Raw genomic sequence first — 25,943 nt, 5'->3', positions numbered from 1 at the left:
TGTGGTGGTCAGGCACGTGGTTACTAAGCAATGGACCTTTAATACTTCATCTTAAAGTTTGCTACTCCGTCACAAACGTAGCCGATGCATGCGCGCTTGCCGAAAGGGATTCGGATTTGAAGAACAGATGTATGTATAGGCCTACAGGGAATTCTCTAATATACAATTTAAAAGCACAGGATACATATCCTCCTTGCGAAAGAGAGGAAGAGGGAAACGGAATTGCTGTCCCTCCAACTTTCCTCGACACTATGGGACCTTGTTAATGGAACACTCGGAAGCCCTGTATGGTGTAGGAGAAGTGGCCCACCATTCGTTCTCCACAAAATGTCTAGTCATTGAAAGGAATCGTGTCAGTTTTAAAACTTTGTTATTCTTAGATAGGCCTAGTTCCCAGAGGATTTAAATACATTGAATGAAATGGCTGATGACAATGATCCACTCGGAGCCACAGAATGTATTAAAGGTAATCAGTAGAGTTAGTGTTAATTTTAGTCACCAACTGATGTGGGTTTATAGACTTCTTTCACCCCACATTACACATCCATGCTATTCCAATCGGACGACACTATCAAAGTGCATCAAGCGAAGCTTTCCTTTTGCCCAGAGTCGTATAGAGTTGTCTCTGATTTTGCCTAGTCAAATTCCTGGGTTTAGAAAGATGGCTATTTTTGCGTTCTAAAGAATGCTGGAAATTGTTGTAATTTGTAGAATGTGTTTGTTTGGCTTATTATGTATGACCGAAGCAGTCTGTGACGGCTGTAGCCCAGGCCTACGTAGGCTATTCTATTCCAAAATAGAATTTTATTGATTCATGTATTAAACTTGTTTTTACAGATAGGCTTTACTTTGCCTCTCTCAGAAGCAAACCGAAAAGTACGCCAAATACCCACTATTTCACCACCGATGATGAATTTGTTTATGAGAAGTAAGTGTTGTCTGTTGCTATGTGTCTGTGTGCTCAACTCAATCCTGCGCTACGCTATAATGGTCATAGACAAAAGTGAAGCAGTAATGAGGCCTATGGTAGGCTATTGGAGGCCTATGATATTGCTATAGGATATTTCTGACATTGAAAAAAGTACAACCTACACTTGAAATGTGTTTGAAAATCCATTTATGTTGTGTTCATGTTTTTGCAGCTTTTATGCAGATTTTGGTCCTCTGAATCTTGCTATGTTATACAGATTCTGCTGTAAATTGAACAAAAAACTTAAGGTAAGTGATTATTACATATATTTTTTTTCTTGATTGACACACCATACCAAGCTGGGATGGCATCCATGACATAGGCTACCCCATAAATGCCACAAAAATCGGTATGCAGATACTTTCTAGTTGCCCTTAAGTGCGGATAAAACTAGGAAAAGTCATATGGGTGGTTCTTCAATGCCACCCATATGACTTGGTTAGCTACTAATGGATCATGTAAGGAACAAAGCACAGGGTTTGTTCAGAGAGGGTTGAAGCGGAGTAATCAAGGATCTTTCATATATCTGTGAATGAAAGCGCTTCAGTACAATGGCTCTGGCCATGTTTATGAAAGAGAGCTACCAGTTATGGAAAAGGAGGAGAAGATTTATATCTGTGAGGCTGTCTTTGAAATTGTTAGCTATTCTCATGGCATTATTATAGTCAAATTGCCACTGATATAGTCTTTAAATACTTTAAATACAATGTTCCACACAGGGTTTGTAGTGGAGGATTTATGAAACCTAATGAATAGATTGCTAGAACATTCAGGATAACTTGAGCTGTGCAGTCATGGAAATCAAATGCTTTGATTAAAATAGTGTCAGCAAACTAAATGGTATTCTGCAAGAGAGTTAGATGATATGCATGGTTAGACAAAGAATCCATGTAGTCTATTTATCTTCTCTCTTCGTATTTTCTTAGGAATAACTATATGCTACACATAGCCTATGCTCTTTGGAACATTGTAGCATGCAAGATTATAAAATGTATATATATTTTTCACAGTCATGTTTGTTTTAGATATTAACTTCGGTTAATAATGGTGGGAACATTTCACTGATTCCTTTCCTGTCACCTGTTGTTGCTATGGAGTGGTCTAACAAAGACAACTGGTGTGAATGTACTGTGTATAACTTGCATGTACAGGACAGAGCCATGTATTGCTATATTTTCATGTAGGCCTACATTTCTGTGACATATTGATTATGCCATAAATAGGTCTGAAGTTTGTAAGATTTTTAAGACTTGATTGTCTGATTGATTCAGTTGTTAATTGTTAATTAATTATTCATTATTATTGCTGTTTGTTTATATTTATTGTTTTTATTTTGTTAAAGGTGCTCTAAGCAATGTTACGCGGTTTCTAATCTAAACCATTTTCTGTCACATACAGTACGGCAAACCTCATCACCTCACCATCCGCTAGCTGCCTGTGCCCTGAATAAAAAAAACGCCTGGACCATAAAAACATAACAAACTGTTCCAGCCAATCACTAACGAGATGTGCGTTTAGTTTCAATTGCACGGGAGGGAGGGGGAGGGAGTAGCGAGCTAGCTCTGTTTTGTTTGAACGTCAACAGAAGTAGCGTTACCCAACATCATTTAGAGCACCTTTAAATTCCATTTAGTTCATCACTATTATAGGTATTTTTGAATGTAGGTTATATTAAGAACTGTAGACATAAACATAATGCAATGAACTGAATCCCTATTTATTAATTTGTTTTTGTCTGCAGTCCTTCACACTGTCTAGAAAAAGGGTGATGTATTACACTAGCTATGATCAACGAAAACGAGCCAACGCTGCTTTCTTAATCGGTGCCTATGCGGTGAGTGACCTCAACCTTTGTCATGCCCATGGTCACACACACACACACACACACACACACACACACACACACACACACACACACACACACACACACACACACACACACACTAACCATTCACACACATTAAATCCTCCATTCTTGAGTGCTCTGATGGACTGTGCTAATGGTGGCCTCCTTCTGTCCTGTTTCAGGTAATCTACTTAAAAAGAACTCCTGAGGAGGCCTACAGAGCTCTTATCTCTGGAACTAATGTGTCATACCTGCCCTTCAGGTATGTCTCACCACTCACTCTCTCCTGTATTAGAGAAATGTGTTCAATTTCAAAAACGTGTTTGTATTATTAGTTGTGTAATATCTACTAACTAGTAACTAGTAAGGAAAACTATCCAATACATGTAATGGAGTATACAGTACAATATTTAAGATATAGTAGTGGAAGTATAAAGTGGCAGGACATGGAAATAATCTAAATTAAACTGCAAGTTTTCCAAAAGTAATCACTGTCGTTATTTACTTACCTTCCACCATTTTCATGTGCAGTGTGGCAATGTGTGCAGTGAAATGTCATTCACTTTCTGCCATAGTCTTGTAATATAAATGTAAATAAACCTAGAAACAAGCTCTTGAATAGGCATGAATACCTCGGAGGGCTTATGCTTGGGATCACATAGCAGATTGGTACACAATGAGCCAAAGACATCCTCACAGAACTGGCTGCCCTGGGTAAAGCAAAGGCATGACCTATCCATTACTCTTCACAGACAGATATAGGTGCAATCACACACACACACAGAAGCATGTTATGCACTCGACTATCGAAAGTCACAACCACAGTGCACAACAATCCTCTTTACCTACATCAGAATGTTAATTCCTGAAACAGCAAGCATCCTGATACTTGCTTTGTTTGTTTTCTGTTCTACCAGAGATGCTGCATTTGGAAACTGCACATATAACCTGTCTATTCTTGACTGTTTACAAGGAATCCGCAAGGTAAGGGCCAAACTGAAATAGTAGCGTGTGTGGTGTTACTCAGGCCCAAAAAGGCTCTACTCCACTCCCACCACTCATGTGTTGTCCTAAGGTTAATCCTTTAGTCCAATTAAACAGTAGCCAGGAACATGCTGTTGACACTATTTAAGAAAGAGAAGTTGCATAAGGACATTCACATTTTATGTTATTTTTTGCAAGCTTTTTTCCCGGTGTCAGCTTCACCTTCAAGATGTTACTAAAGATGGCATTTCCCACCATAGCAATCTCTGTTTACCCTGGTATGACAAGTGTTTTTAAGCATTTCATTGAAAATGAGAGCTACCCTCAATGAATTTCCAAAAATTAAATAAAGGTTGAATGAATTATAGAAAGGAACTAATATAAGGAAGGAAGTTGCATTGTAGAGATAATTTATTGTATTGTCAATGGATATTTCTTAACAAGAAAGTCTACGCATTTGTTATGAAAGCACACACGGGTGTGAATTTCTTCTTTACAGGCACTGCAGCATGGGTTCTTCAACTTCGAGACATTTGATGTTGAAGAGTACGAACACTATGAGGTAGAGCTTCAGTTCAGTGGTCTCCTTAGTCCAGACAGCACAATCCTATCTCTTTTCTTTTCGTTTGTCTTATTAGGTCTTTATTGTCTTTACCTTTAGCGTGTGGAGAACGGGGACTTCAACTGGATTGTGCCAGGCAAGCTTCTGGCCTTCAGTGGCCCACACCCAAAGAGTAAAATAGAGAATGGTGAGTTAAGGGGAATGAGAAAGACCACCACATCTATAATCACCAGACTGCTACAATGTCCTTTCTGTAAATTGGTGTCCTCATAGCTACATGTTTCAGTCATCTTCATAGCTTTGGTGTCTTCATAGCTACATGCTTCAGTTATCTTCATAGCTTTGGTGTCTTCATAGCTACATGCTTCAGTCTAGGGCTGGGCGATATGGCTGAAAACTGTATCACGATACAAGTATTTCATATCGGTCGATATCGATAATTATTATTTTATTTTTTTATCTATTTCAGATAAGGACCAGAAGGGGAAAGTTCAATTTAAACACTTTTAAACACTTATATTTTAAACTTAACCTTCCTCTGATTTGAATCACCTCAGTTATCAATCAAAGCAAACAGGGAAAAGAAATAGCAAGTCTGAATGAGCAGCACTGGTTGAAGCCTGGAAATATTGTAAACAAAGTAATTTGCTAGTTTATCATAGTAAGTCTACAGTTTTGAACAAATTCGTGCAGCGTGCTAATGATGCTAACCGGATTTAATAGCAATTCAGTCGTCTTGCACGATTGTGAATGTTTGGATTACATGCGCATGCTGAGGAGGGATGCACCTAGAGAGAGAGAGAGAGAGAGAGAGAGAAAGAGCGCGCGCGCGCACGGGGCAAGGACTCATTGAGAGTCTGTGTTGAGGTAGGCCTACTTCTATCGTCTACTCTGGTAGAGTTGCACATACTAGCTACAATGCAAGATATATTTAGCCTTTTATGGACAACGTAAGGCGGGAGGTGTGTGTTGCTTTTAATTATCGAATGTTCTATCGAACGCATTTTTTATTGATATCGATTACATGTCTATTGTGTTACATATCGCTATCGTTTTATCGCCCAGCCCTACTTCAGTCATCTTCATAGCTTTGGTGTCTTCATAGCCACATGCTTCAGTCATTTTCATAGCTTTGGGGCTCTATCTTGCACTACAGCGCAATTGACTTTGTATACTCGCGCTTTTGTCTTTCCTATTTTGCAGTCAGCGCATATTGGAATTTTCCCTCTACAGGTACATGTCTGTAAATTAGGAATTCGATTGCATTTAACGGGGTGGTTCAGCTTAAAAGGCGGGGCATAAGCGTTCCCTGTTGATATTTTGCAGTTTCAGAAAACAATTCCGCCACAGACCAGGAACTCCCGGGTCTAAAGTCAGTGGTGCAAATTCAGATGCTATTTTAAGGGTGCATGCATGGCCACAGGCCTGCAAGAATGAATGCGTTGCACACCGATCTACAGGCACCCCCGTGCACAGACGGAAACATTCAAAGCCTTGATAATATTTGTCCATTTCCCGGTTTTGTTCGTGCATTGGTCACCTAAAAATTTAGTAGCCTATATAGTAGGGGTGTGAATCTCTCATGTTAAAGGGCTGGTTCAGGATTTTGGACATAGGACCTCATTTCCAAGTAAGCAAGTGTGATATTTATCAGTGGAGACCGTTTTCAACACGTTTCATCCAGTCGTTCTAATTGCAGAGTTAAGCAGGTGCTAGGCTAAGCGCCAAGTCAGCGGTATGTGCTAGCCTGCCACTAAAACAGTCTTACCTACTCCAAAGGACACTCGAGGCAAATTCCAGACAATCGATGTAAATGTCTGTGTTGATAGAATAGTGTAAGAAATACAACTACCCTCGCATCGCGTTGCAATAGTTATACTTTGTTCCCTGAAGTTGGTAGTAGTCATTTTGCATCTCAGCGGCGGACTGATATTACCAAGGCTACTACTAGGTATCCCCATTGGAGTGCGCTTTACTGTTTACTTTTTGGCGCAGTACTACTAACTGGAGCAAGTATAATTCGCCGCTGCTAAGACACTAGTCCCTCAAAATGTAATGCGATCGTTGAAATGCAAGGATAGAATAATGTTAGAAATAAAACTATCAATACAGACATTTACATCGATAGTCTGGCGTTATAATTTATTTGCCTTGGGTGTACTTTGGAGTGGGTAAGACTGTTTTTAGTGGCAGGCTAGCACATACCGTTGACTTAGCTAGCCTAGCACCCTGCGAACTCTGCAATTAGAAGGACTGGATGAAGCGTGTTGAAAACGGTCTCCACTGATAAATATCACACTTGCTTAATTGGAAATGAGGTCCTATGTCCAAAATCCTGAACCACCCCTTTAAAGACGATACGATTCACATCTAGATACATGAGCACGATTCGATAGAAGAAAAGATACATGTTCATAGAAAACGATTCAGTACGATTCGATTCTATGCAGTTCGATGCAGTTGAAGAATGGAAAGCATTCTGAAAGATTTTTTATCATTTGCTTAAGGTGCACATTCATTTTATATTATCAATTATCATGGTCATGTCAATTAGGCAAAAACAAATGTGTGAATATGATTATCTAAACTGAGGTTTGTATCATATGCTGTATTGAAATGAAAAAAAGAATAGTCTACATTTCAGTCAAACACAGCAGCCAAATACAACATAAAAATACATTTTTATAGACTTTATAGATTTTATAGAGTTATATCTGATTGTTTTCAAGGAGCTGTAGCCTATTGTTGAGGTAAGACAATACCGAAATATAATAAAACTGTGCTTAAGACAATCTTCTCATATAGCCTAGCCTATAGAATAAAATAGGCCTATGAACTGGGCCTATTTTGTTCCAAGTCTGAGTGAATATGAACAAAATAATAATAATTTGTGCATCGTTTTAGCAGCAAGGGCCAAATTATTCTTTAACATTAAGGAAATCCCTTCATCAAACGTAAGGCTACTCTACAGACTATCGTTGCCGTTTAGAAAATGCTATAGTAAGTGTTTAATTTTGCACTGGATTTTGAAAAATAAAAGAGTAATAAAAACTGTCAAACAAAGCGACCGAAAGTCGAAGTTGTCACGCGTTTAAGTTGCAGTAGATGTATGGGTAATGAAGTCCTTTGGGCAATGAATGTAGCCCAAAATGAACTGCATTACCCACAAATCTGTGCCACGTGTAGTTTCAAAACAGGAAGTGGGATGAACGCGCTGCTTGCAACGTAAATGAGAGTCTGAGCGAGCAGAAAAGATTGTGAACCGATTAAGTAACAAAGTAAATCGATATAAAACGACCGGTTCATTTCAGTTTTATTCGATCACGGGGCTTCACATATCGATGTAGCCGTATCTTACACGTTAAAAACGGATACCGATACGTATCGGTTAATCTTTACACCCCTACTATATAGTACAACATCTACATGCAATATCTTTACAACAACAACGCCTAATTCATTTGGACAACTTTATACAGCCCTATTAAGGCTAAAGTTACCTTTAGTTTTATTTCAATTTACCGTTGTGTATGGCTTTAAACATCGTGTGCGCTTTAACATCAGCTTAAGCATTATTCCAGCTGCGCTAAGGTTTTGACAAGCCTTGCCTACCATGTTGTAGCCCATCTGAAATAACTCCAAGCTTTGATATGTTCCCTCCATCCTTTTGTTGTTTTCAAAAAACGTTTTATATCCATGATGGCCTTGAGTTAGTGAATTAGCTTATTATGTGCTGTTAACCAGCAACTATAGATAGTAAAAGAAAACAGTATGGCTACAATTTCTGTAGTTGCTGCGTCCATTCATTGTTATTCTCTCTCCTGCTCAAACAAATGTTGTGCGTGAAAATATTGTAAATTGCCTACTGTCATGCAGTTAATGGGATACTGTGCAGAGTTGGAAAGTTAGGTCAACTTGGAAACTGTTTCTTGTTGTTGAGTTGCCTGCAAACCATACATAATTACAAGGGAAAATATTACCACATGAGGGAAATCAGTGTGGTGTCCATTAAGATGTGAAAAATTAGGCATAAATCTAGCGTACACATTTCCATGAATCACGGATGTGTTGATGACATAAATTAGGAAATATTAGAGGACTTAAGGAGACGTGATGTTGAACTGCATGCCGATGCCATTTAACCCAAATGCCCCAGCTGCAGCACGGGAGAGAAGAGCTTATCTGACAGAAGATATGCATTGTCTATAGAGAGGTAATGTTAGATTACAGTGCAAAAATATCACCATGCATTCATAACCTTGTGATTCAGTGAGAGTGATCCCAAAACATTGGAAAGTATGTCTTTGTGACAATTCTGTATTACATTTTGTCAAGAGGAAAAATCAATAGCTAACTGTTCTCAACTGAACAGTGCTTATAGCGCTCTGAACGCTCCTGGCTGCGCCTGGCAAATCTGCCATCATAATAGCAATCAGCTATGGAACAAGCGTGCCTGTTGTTAAAGGGAATGTGAGATGACGCTCTTATTGGTTTATTGCACGTTACGCCCAAACCACACCCATGAATAATGTAGCTACTTCAGACCACACCATTTTAGATCTGCGTCGGGCACAACAGTCATTTATCCCACCGGTAAAACAGCGCCCAAGATCTGCCCACAAAGCCACTTGCGCGTTTTCATACTTCCATTTTAGATTGTAAAAATAGAGCCCTTGGTGTCTTCATAGCTACATGCTTCAGTTATCTTTATATTCCGGTACTGAGGATAAAATACATGACACTGACGATCCCATCTGATCTTATGTATATTAAACACACAAATAAATAGCAAGACATGGTATGATAGGCTATGCCAGATAGATTGATAGATAGATAGATAGATAGATAGATAGATACTTTATTGATCCCCAGGGGTGTTCAGGGGTGCCAGGTGTTCAATTAGACTATAGCATACTGGTCTGTCAATACGTGGTATAATTGTGTCTCATTTTTATTAGCCTAGTTAAAGCCAGATTCATTGACTTTGTGAAAAGAGTCTGGGGACTCACGATTGGGAAACGTTTCAAACACTAGCATGATGATGGCCGTAGACTTTGCGTTAACTTTGAAATAATTTTGTTCAGCCTAACCATCACATTGATGAAGGATTCCTAACATTATGTCCCACTTTACTTTACTCACAATAAACAGCATCAGCAATCAGGAACCAATGTATGTAGGCCTGCCTTTGCTGCAAATAAATGTACACATTCTTCCAACTTTTTATACCCAATGAGTTAAGCTGAGGTTAGAAAAGCATAATTTAAGAATAGGATCAAGACTTGGATAAACGTTGCCATTAATAATGGGCTAATGATGACATTTCAAACCACAGCATGTCACTGCAGCTGGCTTAATAGACTTTTGGATATTATTGGTCAATATAATAAGAGAGTAAACTGTTTTTCAAGTCTCTTGTTTTTGTGTGGTTGCCCTGTGTAGCATTTTGATATAGATAATCATTACAGACTTCTATGTAATATAAAAGTTTAGGTAAAACGGTAAGGAGAGTCCACCACCCCTTGACAATCAGGGTTCTTCCACAGGTTACCCTCTTCATGCTCCAGAGGCCTATTTCCCATACTTCAGGCAGCACAATGTGACCGACGTAGTGCGACTCAACAGGAAGATCTACGAGGGCCGACGCTTCACTGATGCTGGCTTCCAGCACCATGATCTGTTCTTTGTGGACGGCTCCACTCCCAGCGACCTCATCCTGCGACGCTTCCTGCACATTTGTGAGAGTTCAGAGGGTGCCGTGGCGGTACATTGCAAGGGTGAGAGTGGCCTGATCAGTCTACTTTTCTAGTCAAAGCCAAGGGGACAGATTGTCGTGTTAATTTGCACCAATCTCTTGAAGTTGGAAGTGTTATTAATCGAGGAAGAATATGAATGGGGGGAGGGGCGTTAAGTGTTTAGAGTGTGACAGCTTTATTTATATACACAATACAAGGAAGCACTGAAAAAGAGATAGGCATCTTAATGTACTTTGCGTGAAATAGCAATGCTGAGAGAGAGCATTAGCCATCTTAATCTAAGTTTAGCGTGAGAGGACAAAGGCAACACTGATTTCAAGGATGCTGTGTGATTGCAGTTTTCTTTAAAGCATTCTAAAAAGAAAATGATGTGGCTGATGTTATCTGGAATGTTTGCATCTATGTGATGTAAAAATGTCATACAGGATTTGTTTCCCTGATATGTTGACATACTGATACTCTGTAATGAACAACACATCCAAAGAATATACACAGTGCTATTACACACACATCTTTTCAGTTAAATCGTATTTATTTTTTTATAGCCCAATGACCATTGAATGGTCTCAATGCAAAAATACCCAAAGCCCACCTAAAGGAAACAAAACTCCAAAAACAAAACTAACATTTGAATGATATCCGGATATAATATGGAAAGTGGTGTCGATGTGCACCTAGAACGGAGGCGGACTATGTACATTCAGGAAAAGTCTAGAACTGCCATCGGCTGCCTGGGTCAATGTCTTGTTGGCCAAGTATGGCTACTGTCTAGCTCTCTACATACATATGCGTCACTCAGGCTTAATCAAATTTCTATCAGTATGTCTATGCTATCAGTTGGTATTGTCATGCAAAGCTGAATATTAAATAAAAACAAGAATATAGTTTGTAAACAGATCATTTACATGTTATAAGGGGTTATTTACAGTGAGCTACCCCTGCCTGGCCTAGAGACTAGAGGTAAAACATAGGCCTTACAGTGCTGCTTTGTTTAGGCCATAAAATAAGGTTTATAAAATAGTATAAAATATATACATAAAGTTTCCTACCCTCACTAAATGTCATGTTGAGGTCAGTTTAACAGGTGTGACCTTTACATTATTCAAAACTTCTTGCTCAGCAGCTAGGCCTGCTCTATGTGGTGGTAGTGTAGTGGTTAAGGAGCTGGGCTAGCGTGCAGTAGCCTGAAAGTTGTCGGTTCAATTCCCAGCTTCCACCGTTGTGCCCTTGAGCAAGGCACTTAACCCCAAGTTGTTCCAGGGACAATGTAATCCCTTGTAATATAGTTGGCATAATAAGTCACTTTGGACAAAACTGTCTGCTAAATGTAATAATAATACTCTATTAATGTAGTCTGTGATATATATATCGTATTTTACGGACTATAAGTCGCTCCTGAGTATAAGTCGCATCAGTCAAAAAATGCGTCATGAGCAGGAAAAAAACATATATAAGTCGCATTTATTTAGAAATGTATTTCACAAAATCCAAAACCAAAAACAGAGACTATGTAACTGGATTATTGAGGCCAAAAAGATTAATGAAGATGAAGGAGTGAAGGCAGCCAAGAGGAGGGCAGGAAGGTAATTGCAAAGCAAAAGATTCACTGAAAGAAAATGGCATGAGGTGCACCAAAATGTTACTAAAATGTGGAGAATACAATGCAATCAAGCATTTTGGGCGATGAGGAGTCACAAGCTGGCAGCAGATTAAATGCTCACAATATAAAAGGATGTGACCTAGCTGAGGCAAGCCATGGCAATAGGCCAATAGGCCCGACGGTATTTGTAAAGCAATTTACAAAAGATTCACAGAACAAAAATGCTGATGTGGTACATGAAAATGTAGCTAAAAATGTGGAGAATGCAATGCAATCAAGCATGTTGGACGATGTGGAGATACAAGCTGGCAGCAGATGAAATGCTCGAGAGAGAAAAAGATGCGGGTTTAAATTGACGTGCAGACCGAAGCTGCAGCAAGCTGATATTTAGAAATGTATTTCACAAAATCCAAGACTAAGAACAGACAGACTATGTAACTGTACACATTGAGGCCAAAAATATTGAGAATTCTACAGGGAATGTTAACAAAGAAGAAGGAGTGAATAGTGGCAAGAGGCAAGCCGAAGGCTGCTGACAAGCCCCGACGCTAATTGTAAAGCAATTAAAAAAAAATCACTGAACTCAAATGCTGATGTGGTACATGAAAATTTAGCTAAAAATGTGGAGAATGCAATGCAATCAATCATTTTGTACGATATATTGGCACAGGCTGGCATGCAGCAGAAGAATTGCTTGGCTGGCCACCTCCGAGAGAGCGAGAGAAAAAAAGATGCACATTAAAAGGGTCTAAATTCTAAAAAGGGTCTAAATAGTGGCAAGAGGCAAGCCCGAAGGCTGCTGACAAGCCCCGGACGCTAATTGTAAAGCAATTAAAAAAAATCACTGAACTCAAATGCTGATGTGGTACATGAAAATTTAGCTAAAAATGTGGAGAATGCAATGCAATCAATCATTTTGTGCGATATATTGGCACAGGCTGGCATGCAGCAGAAGAATTGCTTGGCTGGCCACCTCCGAGAGAGCGAGAGAAAAAAAGATGCACATTAAAGGGTCTAAATTCTAAAAAGGGTCTAAATAGTGGCAAGAGGCAAGCCGAAGGCTGCTGACAAGCCCCGACGCTAATTGTAAAGCAATTAAAAAAAAATCACTGAACTCAAATGCTGATGTGGTACATGAAAATTTAGCTAAAAATGTGGAGAATGCAATGCAATCAATCATTTTGTACGATATATTGGCACAGGCTGGCATGCAGCAGAAGAATTGCTTGGCTGGCCACCTCCGAGAGAGCGAGAGAAAAAAAGATGCACATTAAAAGGGTCTAAATTCCAGCGCGGAATTGCGGGTATTGCAAATAAATTATTACTTAGCATTGAGCATAATAATAAAAGTCCCGCAAATCTAGCCATCATATTCAATTCATTGAAAGATAATTAGTAGCAAAACAGCGATCAAATATTACCTGGCAGTGCGTTTTGTTTTCAAATGTTTTCATGCATGTCTAGATAACAGGTGAGGGATGTTTAGGAGACTCGTAAATCCTCAAAATTAGGCTGCACAAAGCACAGCACCTTTATTTGGCCATGGCTTTTATTCGAGTCAGCTATAATATAGTCCTTTATTTCTTGCGTTTTATTGTGAGACATAGGCCTACTTTTCGTTTGGAGCGGCATGGGTAGGCTATCAAAAGCAGATGTTTAATTTGAGATTTAATTTACGTTTGGACTGTTGATTATATTGCTAAATATCGGGACTGATGACCACTGAAATCTGTGGGGTATTTAATGGCTTACTAAGTTTCATAGTGTCGGGAATTTCGATTGCCATCCACTTATTGCGAGATAAGGTATCCGCGCTTTCATTCATTCGTGTGCTGTGCTGCAAGGGAAACCTTATTCGGTATAGCCAAAGATGTCTAAGATAGCCTAAATGTAGTTATTTTTTAAATTATTGTTTTATACTTTTTTATAAAATTCATAGGCTGATGCCTGGCAGCAACAATTGTGTTTAAATGTAGGCTTCAGCCTCTAGCTCAGAAGTGTGCGGCATGCGACTAGCTTGAGAGCAATGAGAGCAACGTGTTGGAGACTCATGGTGTAAATGACTTTTCATTGGCAACAATACCAACCAACAATATAAAATATTAAGAAGAGCTCTTGTATGAGTTAAATTGAAACAAAATTTTATTTGGCTTTTATTTGTCCAAATCTGAGGCCCGGCTATAAATAGAATCCCTGCCATAATTTGACAATTTATGTATGCACATGTGTTTCAGACATAGTGCAAGCACTAATCTCTGACTGAGAGTGCACAGGACTTGTGCATTTGAGAGCGCTCTCTCGCGGCTGTAGACATAATGTTTCACGTAGGGTTCATGTCAGTAATATAAATTAACATTTAAAAACATGTTCAATTATATATTTTTTCATATATAAGTTGCACCTGACTATAAGTCGCAGGACCAGCCAAACTATGAAAAAAAGTGCAACTTATAGTCCGGAAAATACAGTATATATATACTCTTTTGATCCCATGAGGGAAATTTGGTCTGCATTTATCCCAATCCGTGAATTAGTGAAACAAACTGCACACAGTGAACACACAGTGATCCCGGCGCAGTGAGCTGCAACAACAGCGGCGCTCGGGGAGCAGTGAGGGGTTAGGTGCCTTGCTCAAGGGCACTTCAGCTGTGCCTACTGGTCGGGGCTCAAACCGGCAAACCTCCGGTTAAAAGTCCAAAGTGCTAACCAGTAGGCCACGGCTGCCCACAAGAAAATATGAAAAATATGAAAATTTGATGAGATCAAACTACCAATAGACTTTCTGAAAATGAGTTGAATATAACAACCTGTGTAGGTTTTTTACAGCTGTATTGTAATATGATATAATCAATGCATGTGATATATTTGAAGTCAATTTATCAATTAGTTTCCACAAAATTCACCAGAAGTCATAAGGGGTTATTTTTCATACCCCTGAAAATCCCTAGCATTTTCGAGGCCCAAAACTATTTGGGGCCCAAATTGTCCAGCAGCACTCAAACAATAATTACGATTTTTGTAAATTGTGACCACCTATTTTGGATGTGATAACTTGACTGGCAAAGTATGTACTGCATATGGTAGAATTGTTTTTTTTTTTTTTTTTTTTTTTTTTCAGTCCCTGACCTAAAATATCTGCATTACACTATAACTTTCTTTAACTATAATTACTTTATTCTTTTCTTTAAAAATATTTAGTAGTTTTTTTTCTTGTGTATACTACTAAAGAACGCTATTATTTACTGTATACAATTGACTGGAGGCAATTTACTTGTAACATCAGGTTTAGCCACAGTATGCTAAAACTTTGTTGAGTGAGGTCTCAGATTTCCTAATCAATATCAGACTAGTATCTCCCTGAAAGGGGATCTAGGTGGGCATGGCCAGGCTAGTCCTTAAAATCGCTTGTCAGCTTATAGGTTCTATGTTGGAAGTCTTTGGCCTGCATTTCATGGCCCATGAGAGTGCAAGGGTTGGAGACTTGGCGATCAGGTGACAGATAAAGATATGCTCTTATGTAACATGAAACCTAACCTACACTACCTTTTGTTTGTCAGGCCAATGCTATCAATATCATAGATTGGTAGAACTAAATTGTAATTAGAACACTAGTTTTTATTTTGTTTTGGAATGGGAACCAACTTTCACTGACAAGAGAAAATAATGTTGTAGTTTTGTAGTTTAATTTAGCCCTCGTTTAAAAATGGAATCAATAGGCAAATATTCCAATAGACCTTCTGAACGTTTGTGCATGCTTTGCTGTATTATTTATTCCTTCTATAGATAATTTTCAGCCAGTAAGTTTATCTTCTTCTTGCTCCTTGTTCCTTCCTTTCATGTGCAGCGGGCCTTGGCAGAACAGGCACTCTGATTGCTTGTTATCTGATGAAACACTACCGTTTCACAGCAGCGGAGGCCATTTCCTGGATACGGATCTGCAGGCCTGGCTCAATCATTGGGCCACAGCAGAACTTTCTTGAAGAGTGAGTAGACCACCACTGGCTAGAAAAGAAGAAGTAGGGATCTTAATGTTGTGCGCTTCTTTTATTACTTGAGTATACTTAAGAGTATGGACCTTTTTTAGAGAATGTCAATGGTTATTCCACAACAAGACTCATTACCTTTGATCTGTTCTCTCTAAGGTAGTAAGGGCTGAGCTACACCAGGCACGTAACTGAAGCGTTCACGTTGCGTCTGCTGCAACAATTAGCTTCCACTATAATCAATGGAAGTAGCTACACCAGACGTGATAGTGGCGCGTACGTAAAAAAAAAAATAGACCATCTGTCTAAAATGGATTTTATGCGTCGCGAACGGAACGTTTCAGTTACGCGCCTGGTGTAGCTTCCCTGTAAGGTCCCCATTTGTGACTGATTACATTCAATTCCACTTATATATAGTATAGTCCTTCCCATTTTTCTAATACTTTTCTCAGTCTTTCTGTTGTAATACTAATGTTCTCCAAAATCAATAGTATCTAAACAATGGAATCACTTGATTCTCTTTCTCTCTCTGTCTCTTTTTATATCTGTGTAGCAAGCAGCACAGTCTGTGGGTGCAAGGGGACATGTATCGCTCCAAGCAGCGACAGCAGCAACTGCGTCAGCGGCAGCAGCAGGATCGAGACATAGCCCGCCTCATCTCCAGCATGGACGACGTGTCCATCAACACCAGTGTCTTCAAGTCCCAGAGCATGGAAGAGGTGAGACCCCATGATGGGACAGGAGACCCATCAGCACGTCAGATGGTAGTGTAGCCTGCTGCTTTCTGTCATCTGTGTAACCTGAGTTGTGTAGACCCAACTACAGCTTAGCCCTGCTTCTGCCTGGGCTCGAACTGGCAACTTGCAACACGGGTGCCCTAGCAAGGGAGGGGGTCATCCCTATGTTCCTCGGGTCCTATGTTCCCCGCTCGGGGTTAGTGTTAGGCTTAGGGTTGGGGTCCTATGTTCCCCGGTCCCATACAAAGCATCTCTTACTAGCAACACCAAAGAGTTTTTTGTACCTTAAAATAATGTTTTCAAAATCGTTTCAGTGGTTCATCAACTCGTAACAGGGTCAACAGCAATTCTGCATTCGCTTCGCGGCCCTGTATCGGCTATAACCGCACTATGTAAGTTTGCCAGAACGGGTAGCGGATCTGTAGTTCGATGGAATGAGACATAAGAAACTACAAATTTGACTTGCTTCTGATGTCGCAATACATCATACTTTTATAAGTCATGCAAAATATTCTACCTTGTCTGTGGACATCGTTATTTGCAAAGCCGGTGCTGGATAAACAAATAGTGTGCGTGCGACAGAGGGAAAGTTCTTTGGTGTTGCTTTAAGGCGCCAGAAGGGAGGTTTACTTAACACACATACTGCACATCTCCTAGGCGAGAATCACATTAGGCAGCGGCAAGCGTAACGCAACGCTCAGACCATAATAAATTCTATCTCGTTCCTATAGTAACACAAACGGTTTGCCTTGAATACGCTCGCGTTGCGCTTTGAAAGTTGAATCAAATTCAACGCTCAGCTTCTTCAATGCTAGCGTTACGCCAACGTTGCCACCTTTCCGCTGCCGAACCATAGAGAACAATAGAAAACCTGCCGCTTGCCACTGGCAAATGTGATCCCTGCCTTAAGGCGTCAGAAGGGAGGTTTACTTAGCACACATACTGCACATATCTTAAGGGGTCAAAAGGGAGGTTTACTTAACACACATACTGCACATATCTTAAGGCGTCAGAAGGGAGGTTTACTTAACACACATACTGCACATCTCTTAAGGCGTCAGAAGGGAGGTTTACTTAACACACATACTGCACATATCTTAAGGCGTCAGAAGGGAGGTTTACTTAACACACATACTGCACATATCTTAAGGCGTCAGAAGGGAGGTTTACTTAACACACATACTGCACATCTCTTAAGGCGTCAGAAGGGAGGTTTACCTAACACACATACTGCACAGCTATTGTACCAGCCAGCAACTGTTACATCTGGTCTGATGTTCCACTGTCTCTTTGATTTGGTTGATTTAGACTCTTGTAAAGCATAAGATATAATCATTCTTCTTATTTGTTTATTTGTTTACACTAAAATATGATACACAATTCACTCTTGGCATTTTACTGATAAGACTGAATTAAGTGGAGGGAATTGAATTCTTTGCATTGGTCTGTTGCAGAATGACTTCAGGCTGGATGGTCTGGGTCTGACTCAGGGAGATAAACTCAGGGCCTTAAAAGCTCGACGCCATTCTAGATCTGCCACTACTGAAGCACTGAGGTATGTGGAATTGTAGTGTTTGAACTCCAGTATTTGAACTACATGGTCGGAGGATGTGGCCTTGAACAGTATTGGGTTTCCGCTACTATGATAGCCAGGAATGGGACTTCTTTTGTATTTTGCACTCTGCATCACCATCCACTGGTCTGACAGTAGTTGTGTGTGTTTCTTGTAGTGGAATAAACCCAGCACAGAGCTCCATTTCTCCCCCCAAAGCGCCGAAAGCCTCCACCAATGCTTTCACCTCCTCGTCCTCCTCTCCAAGACGGCTCACTCGCAGTCCCTCATCCTCAGCTGGAAATCTTAAAAGGTGAGTGCCCGTGTGTGTGTGTGTGTGTGTGTGTGTGTGTGTGTGTGTACACATTACATGGTCCTATCCCTGATCTCATCACCCATGACTCTTCTGTCCCCTGGCCCTGCCCAATGTTTGTGTGCCCATTACAGCTTAAACCCCAGATTAGCCCGATCACTTGGCAACCTCTATGGGGTTGACAACATGGCTGAGAATGCAGATGATGACCCACCCACACCCTTTGCCTCCACCTCCTCCTCCCCCTCCTGCTCCTTAGCGGCATCTTCATCCTCCCTCTCTCCATCCTTGGGTTTGGGGTTTGGCTACTCCCCCGGTGACCCTCGTCTCCCACCCACCCCAAACTACCACCAGGAGGCCAGCAACAAGCCCGGTGACCGCCCCGTGAGGCCCAGGGTTCCGGCCTTTGCCGTGGGCCCCAGAGGTCCAGCTGGACCCCGCAGAGCCCTGGTCCGGTCTGGGCTCACGGGCCGGCACCTGAGCCGATCTATCCCTGTAAGTTTACTGATGTGCTATCTGTCTGCCAGCACCTTCCTCCTTACTTGTTTGTTTGTGTACTTAGCTATCCATCCAACTGTTTGTTTATACTGTATATCCATCCATCCATCCTTTCTTCCATCTGTCTGTCTGTCTATCTTGCTTATAGCATTGCTTTCCAGTTGTCACTCTACCCCCCTCACAACTCAGATATATTTGTTTGTTTTTCCAAAGACAACTGTAGTTATGTTGAGGTAAATGTATAATCCACAAAATGTAAAGGAAACATCTTCCTGTATCCCAACTCGAGAAGTACTGTTTTGAACTGTTTCATATTTACGCTTTGATTCTCTTCTTTCAGTCCCTTCAGTCTGAATATGTTCACTACTAAAGCTGTAGTGTTGCGCTGACAAACACTACATGAGCCCTGAGGAAATCTTTTGCACAGTGAAGACTGAAGATCACTACATCCCCTGGACACAGAATCGGCTGAGTGCAAAACTAAAGTATTTTCCAACTCCTGAAAAAAACATCATCATCACCATCAACAACAACAACAACAACAAAAACGGGGGTATCAGGGGATACAAAACACCCTTTTTGTATGTTATATCCTTGAACTGTACATAAATGGATTTTCTATGGATTGTATTATAGCTAGATCACCAAATAAGTTGTTATTTAGTTTTGTGCTCATAATGTGATTGTGTTATGTTATTCAATTTAATTAAATAAGGTGGTGATACAATTAAGTTTCAGTGTGTGTTTATTGGAGGAAAGATGAATCAAAACCTGTAGAGTAGCCTAGTCCACTACACAAGAGGAAGATTCAGAATCAAGAAAAGAATAATGCATGTTCTTGACAGTAAACGTTAGCTAGTTAGTGGAAGGCATGCACAGTATGGTAGATATGATCAGATCAACTGTAATGAAAATAAAATATTATCAAGCACTCCCTTGAAATTAAGGACAGACTAAATAATCATAGTCTGATATTAGGTGTTACCTAAGTATTAAGCAATGGCATGTAGATGTTATTTCCCTAGACAATGAGATATTTTTAAAAGATAACATCAGCAGAAATTCCAGTCTACACAAGAAACTTCCCCTAGCACATTGGCACCCCTATAAACTGTTCTCCCAACCCACTTATCATCAGTTACTTGTACAGACAGCAAAGTGATTTTGTAAATTAAATATGCTGGCTTTGTGGGCGATGATAGTGCCACTACTAGGTAGGTACCTTGTGATTTTTCTCACGCTTTACGCGCAGATGGCATATTACGCATACTTCGGAGGAGTATTATTATACACTGTTGATTTGAAGTCCAATGAATTTAATAGATTTATTCTGTCATTGTTTTCCTGGAAAAGCCTCCTCGATTGTTGTCCAGATAGACAAACCGGATCCTGTGCTGGTGGAGTTCGGGGGGACCGTAGATTTAAATTGCACCGCGACTGGATGCCCTGAGCAGCCATCATTCACCTGGCGTCCAGTAGATGACAAACCCTTCAAACTAATAAAGGAGGAAAATGGGTTTGTGTCCTTCAAAAGTCAAGCGCTGACAAATATCGAAATGTTATGCAGTGTTATGTGTAATCAAACACGTCCACTTACACGCAAGAGGAAGATAGTGGTTTACTGTAAGTATATGTTACTGTAAGAAGATTCAGAAATCAGCCTGAAGCAAACCTTTACAAAAAAATATATCGCATCACAAGAACTGGGTGTGAGTCATTCCTAACTCATGTGTTACTGACAGCTTTCCCGAGCGACCCTGAGATATCCGGAGAAGATAATCTGACAGTGGGTGTAAAGCAGACGGTCACCTGTACGGCTCGGAACCTATACCCTGATGAGGTGTCAGTCGAGTGGGTGCACGGAAACATGAGCGTTGAAGGCCGCAACTTCATACAAAAAGAGCAGGCAGGAACATCGACAGTCTCTTCCAAATACATATTTACTCCCACTGCTCTGGACAACGGAGGAAACATTACTTGTAAAGTCATCCAAATTATACCAGCAGGTCATGGAAAAAGTTCAAATATTACACGTACCCGCTCAGCGCCATTGACAGTTAACTTGAGTAAGTAACATAGGCTATTCATATTTAAGGCTATGCACTTTAATAACGAATGTTAACTCAGGTAAGAAATATCATAATGGCAAAAAAGTATTGTAGCCTATCAGATAGCCTATTGATATATAAGGTATTATTGAAGCGATATTCCTGAGCACCTGCTTTTTACATACTTTTTTTTCTGGCACCACCTCAGACTACCTCAGGAATATAATTATATCGGGGGAACAAAATTTGACGATTGGAAAGACACTGTCCCTAACCTGCAACTCAGATGGAAACCCACTTCCTGTCCCAGTGTGGACAAAAGCTGGGAAGGTTTTAGACAGCACCAATATAAGCACAATTGTTATTACGAACATCACCTGGTCTCATGCAGGTCAATATGACTGTGAGGCAAACAACACTGCTGGGAGTGTGAAATCCAGTGTAACAGTGATCATTCAAGGTCAGAACATACAAATTTAATTATGTACATGTTTGCATGCATATTTCGTGTTTTTATGACAGATAGGCCTATGTATTATGCAAATAGCCTACTATCCATCCTGTGCCTAACGTAGGGTACTGCAAAATTTAATCATCTACACATTCATAATATTAATTCATTCACTCATCCATTTGACCAGTAGGGTAATCAGTATTCCTGCTGTTGACTTGCAGGCCCTCCCGGTGGTACACAAGTGAGCGTCTCCCCGTCTGCGGAGATGCTGAGTGGCCAGAATGTGACCATCAGCTGCACAGCTCTCAGCTTTCCACCTGCCACCTTCACCTTGTTCAGGCAGGGCCACAGACAACCGCTGCAGTCTGGAGATGGCACGTTCCACCTGCTTCACCTCACACATGAGGACACAGGGCTCTACCTGATCAACATCACCAACCACTTGGGCTATGTCATGGAGACATTCCAGCTAAGCGTTGCAAGTAAGTCGGACGGCACATGACATTTTGAATCTGCACATGAAAGTCAGCTGAAATGTGGCCACACACAGCCAAAATAACATATCCGCCTCACTTTTTCATTGTGTCTGCTGCTTTGTAGTAAAAGAGTAAAAAAGGCAAATGCAAATTTGTTGACTATCTCTACACTCCAAGAAAAAAAAGAATATGATGCATATAATCTTTACATAACATAACATTACATTACATTACATTTGGCTGACACATTTTTAACCAAAGCGTCTAACAACATGGTAACAGTTTAAGTTTTAAAGCAATTCTCTCAACAATTTTAGGACAATTTAAAAAAGGTAGAGTACAGTAAGAATAAGTGCATCAGTGAGTGCTGTTTTAAAAACAACTGTCAGTTCAAGACAGGTGGTAAGTGCTAGGATCAGGAAGACTGTAAGTAGTGCTATGAGAGGAGATGTTCTCTGAAGAGCTGGGTCTTCAGGAGTTTTTTGAAAATGTAGAGGGAAGTTGGAAAGTTTCACTATGGGAAGTTTCACTATGAGGGTAGGTGCTTGACATTATCCACATACATCTCTTTACCTCAAAATATGTGATTATGTAGGATAACTGTGTAAATTTAGCAGCACCGAGACAAGGAAAAGTTTCATTTTAAAACTACATAACTTGATGTAACTGCAGACAGAAAACTAGACATTCTTTGATATCACAATTGTAATGTCAAAAAAAGGCAGAATCAGTTTAACAGAAATGGCAAGTACGGTATTTAAAATTTAAAATTTACATCAAACCAAAGTTTATAATATTATTACCTGGTTTAACTTATATCAGAGGAAATATTTCAGATAAACTTAGTAACAGCCTACGAACAAACTTTCCAGATACAATTTGAACATCATCATAATAATTCAGCTGTGACAGTTAAAAAACATATCAGCCAAACTGTTTTTGTCCACTCCAACACATATTTTTATAAATATGCTATAAAAAGTACTATACATACAGTATAATGCTTACTTGACCAGTCTTACTTAAACTAGACCGCAAAGCTGTACAAAATATGACTGCCGCTCAGTCCTGCACATTCTCTCCGCAAAAATAAATCAATTTGTCTCCATCTCCTACTCCATCCCTCTTGCAACTTTTTGTGTAAATGAGTGCATGTGTATATTTGCTTTTGTGTATATGTGTGCTTCTCTGTGTGTGTATTCACTTGTTAGTGTGTATGTGGGGGGTAATGGAGTGTGTGTGTGCGCGCGTGTCTGCTTGTCTGTATGTGTGTTTTATGTGTGTGTGTTTTGTGTTTTATGTGTGTGTGTGTGGGGTGTGGGGACCCGTGTAATGGGATGTGTGTGTGTGCGCGCGCACACGTGTGTCTGCTTGCCTGCGCAAAAATAAATCACGCTTGTCAATTTGTCTCCAACTCCTACTCCATCCCCTACTCTTGCAACTTTTTGTGTATGTAAATGAGTGCATGTGTATATTTGCTTATAAGTGTGCTTCTCTGTGTGTGTGTGTTCGCTTGTGAGTGTGTGTAGGGTAATGGTGTGTGTGTGTGTGTGTGTGTGTTATCTTTATTACACGGCTCTTCAGAGTGCTGCAGAAAGTTCCATTCACATGAAAGGCCTGAACGTTGGGAAGGCCCAATGTTAAATCTAGGCAAAATAAACTGATTTTTGAGCTGAACTTAACACAGCAACCTCAAACACCACTGTTGAACCTAGGCTAGCCTCCTGCTTCAATCATGTAAGAAATAAGCAGTTTATGAATTATCTTTACCCGTTTAATCAAGTCCACATGACTAAAATAACAGCATATTTAAAGGCTGAGCTAGCATAACAGACTAATATCAAAGATCCTCCGCTTTAACCCTCTCTGCTAATATAGCCAATGCTGCAATGAACTAGTAAAAACGTTTCATACAATTAATTAACCTTATCACTCACATTCTGAGTTTTTCTGGGTGGTTATATATCCATGCAGATCGTCTTAGAATGAGCCATCGCTGTTATATGTTATAATATGTTACAGGATTCATGACTTTAACAACATTAATGTTACATGATGCTGACTGACGCTGGCTATGTAGGCTACTGTTTTAACGTCTGCTAGTCTACTGCCTACCAAAACCTGTCGCTGTTCAGTTCAAGTTAAATGATCAAATATTGTTTGTTTTTTCTGTCAACTTTCAGAGGGAAGACATGTTCCTTTCTGGCCAAATTTCACAGCTTCTAAGAAAGTATCGTCTTCGTGTAAACCGAGTTTTGAACAGAGAAAAAAGTTAGGCTACCATAGGCTACATGCAGGTTCTCCCATAACGTTATCGATACAGATCAATGCACCAAATCAGGGCGATTTTAGCGAAATAACGTTCCTGTGACAGGCTATCAAATATTAAACAATGGGATAACGTTTCATCATCACCTTTATTGATGCCTGAAATGTTGACATTGCTGAAATACAGAGATGTAGCCTACTGAGTGGCAGCTGCAGACAACGATGTTCAATGGGTTCAACTTGTCCCTTGCCTACCAGGTGGATGTAAACAAAGTTATAGAACCTAGAATACATCACATGAAAAACATTGTGTTAGGTTTTTTTTCGCGTTTTGGCAAGTAGCCGTGTAATAAGCGGGATAATGTATTGTCCGTAGGTAATTATTAGAAAATAAGTCCCTTCAGGTCGAAGCAAACCCTCTCCTCTCCGCTGCGCGTCGGGGTTCTGTTCTCCCTGTCGGGACTTATTTTCTGATAATGACCAGTGGACAATACATTATCCCTTAGGCTAGGCTACTTGAAACTTTGTTATTTTATTTACCTACTGCCATGCAACGTGACAGTTCATTTAAACCTCACGAGTTCGGCGAATTAATATACAAGTGTGATATGGCCAAAAAAATGGATCTAGCCTACTTCATAGGTGTTTAAATAACATTATGTTAATGCATATTCTAAAGAACACAGGACATTGGGAAATTCAACCAAGCAGTGGAATAAGTGATGTAACGGTATAAAAATGTAACCTCACGGTTATAGTGACCAAAATTATCACGATTTACAGTATCATCGCGGTATTTTTACAAGTGTTCTCAATATGTTCAGAAAGCACTGATATGCCTGCATGAGCTGAAATAGTTTCAGAAAGTGTGACAGCATTTACTATATACAAAAATATGGGCAAAACCTTATCAAAAGTGCAACATTTAACCAGGGACGCTGGAACTCTGAGGGAGGGTAAAAAAATGTCACTGAGAATGTAGATGAGCAGAGTAGATTCCTGGCCTATTGCTAATGGAGAAGGGCATATTTTCACATTCATAGGCCTACATCCTGACTGCACAAACAAACCTGGCTGAGCTGAGCATTCTTAATTCATAGCATAACGTTAAGTGCACTGCTGTTAATTAATCTGATTTCCGCTTGGCCTCCTAATGACCACAGGCTCACCTGTCCTGCCTGCAGCTGTCCTTCCTACAGTGGGTTCAGCATCACTTTTGACTGCTTTGGTACTGCTGCTTCGGTTTTTGAGATCAAGAAAACATTCAAATGACATCGGCAATGGCATGGTGGACATAGTGGAGAATGCACTGTGATCAAGTCGTATGGAGTTGTATGGGATGATACAACACATAATACAGTGCTCCATTAGTGGAATGACTGCTGACACTTTCTGGAATAATTAAGGTGACTTGTTTTATTTTCTCATAGCCAGCATTGCTACAGGATTCCCTGATACTACTCTTGGTTTTGTCGTGGAGTCAATACTCCAGGCCAAGATTCCAAGCAGGTGGTTTAGTGGCAGATCTAGGTAAGATAACCCAGCGATAGTTGTAAACCTGATAATAGAATAGCCCAAGGGCTTCAATCTCTAAACTTAACAAAGCCAAAGGGCTGTTTTATTAGGAGGTTACCACTTCCGCTGAATTTACTTACCCAGGTTTGTTATTTAACCACCTACTGAAATACACCCCTGATTTACATCAAAGGCTTTTTACAACAAATTGCAGTGTGAAGTGGATTGGTTGGGGCTAGATATGGGTCTTCAAAGATGGCATTGCCATTCTTCTCTGGATTCAAATTAACGATAAAGATATATTCTAGAGATTAAAAAGATTTGTCATAATGTAACATGCGAGCCTTTTCTACTTTCAAGAATTTATTTTCAGCAAATAAT

The 25,943-nt window shown here is 40.1% G+C and overlaps 2 protein-coding genes across 5 annotated transcripts; both read left to right on the top strand.

Moving 5' to 3' along the window:
* Positions 1-56: 56 nt before the first annotated feature.
* cdc14aa (cell division cycle 14Aa) lies at positions 57-19,528 on the top strand. 4 transcript variants are annotated; one of them, XM_048238604.1, is made up of 15 exons: positions 57-466; positions 838-928; positions 1,143-1,218; positions 2,712-2,804; positions 2,999-3,078; positions 3,734-3,800; positions 4,300-4,362; positions 4,462-4,549; positions 9,909-10,139; positions 15,563-15,701; positions 16,255-16,420; positions 17,893-17,993; positions 18,169-18,303; positions 18,438-18,798; positions 19,142-19,528. In XM_048238604.1, the coding sequence occupies exons 1-15, from the start codon at positions 421-423 to the stop codon at positions 19,169-19,171; spliced, it is 1,767 nt and encodes a 588-aa protein (XP_048094561.1). In that variant the 5' UTR covers positions 57-420; the 3' UTR covers positions 19,172-19,528. The 4 variants fall into 4 exon arrangements, with proteins under 4 accessions (XP_048094561.1, XP_048094576.1, XP_048094570.1 ...); XM_048238626.1 differs by having other exon boundaries at positions 91-129; XM_048238619.1 differs by lacking the exon at positions 18,438-18,798.
* Positions 19,201-25,876, top strand: vcam1a (vascular cell adhesion molecule 1a). The gene is made up of 5 exons (XM_048247042.1): positions 19,201-19,354; positions 20,544-20,780; positions 21,058-21,309; positions 21,525-21,785; positions 25,211-25,876. Exons 1-5 carry the CDS (start codon positions 19,201-19,203, stop codon positions 25,360-25,362), a joined length of 1,056 nt encoding a protein of 351 aa, XP_048102999.1. The 3' UTR covers positions 25,363-25,876.
* Positions 25,877-25,943: the final 67 nt, after the last annotated feature.

Source organism: Alosa alosa, chromosome 1 (assembly GCF_017589495.1).
Source record: "Alosa alosa isolate M-15738 ecotype Scorff River chromosome 1, AALO_Geno_1.1, whole genome shotgun sequence".
In the NCBI taxonomy this organism is placed as follows: Eukaryota; Metazoa; Chordata; class Actinopteri; order Clupeiformes; family Clupeidae; genus Alosa; species Alosa alosa.
This window is presented reverse-complemented; position numbering and strand designations above follow the sequence as displayed.

What these genes read in the sequence shown, in the direction of transcription:
- cdc14aa (XM_048238604.1), top strand. Translation starts at nt 421, where the DNA reads ATGGCTGATGACAATGATCCACTCGGAGCCACAGAATGTATTAAAG. An exon ending in GTTTACAAGGAATCCGCAAG is followed by an intron (nt 3,801 to 4,299) that starts GTAAGGGCCAAA and finishes TCTTCTTTACAG; the next exon opens with GCACTGCAGCATGGGTTCTT. An exon ending in AGTCCCAGAGCATGGAAGAG is followed by an intron (nt 16,421 to 17,892) that starts GTGAGACCCCAT and finishes GGTCTGTTGCAG; the next exon opens with AATGACTTCAGGCTGGATGG.
- vcam1a (XM_048247042.1), top strand. Translation starts at nt 19,201, where the DNA reads ATGAGCCCTGAGGAAATCTTTTGCACAGTGAAGACTGAAGATCACTAC. An exon ending in CAACAACAACAAAAACGGGG is followed by an intron (nt 19,355 to 20,543) that starts GTATCAGGGGAT and finishes TGTTACTGACAG; the next exon opens with CTTTCCCGAGCGACCCTGAG. An exon ending in TGTAACAGTGATCATTCAAG is followed by an intron (nt 21,310 to 21,524) that starts GTCAGAACATAC and finishes GTTGACTTGCAG; the next exon opens with GCCCTCCCGGTGGTACACAA.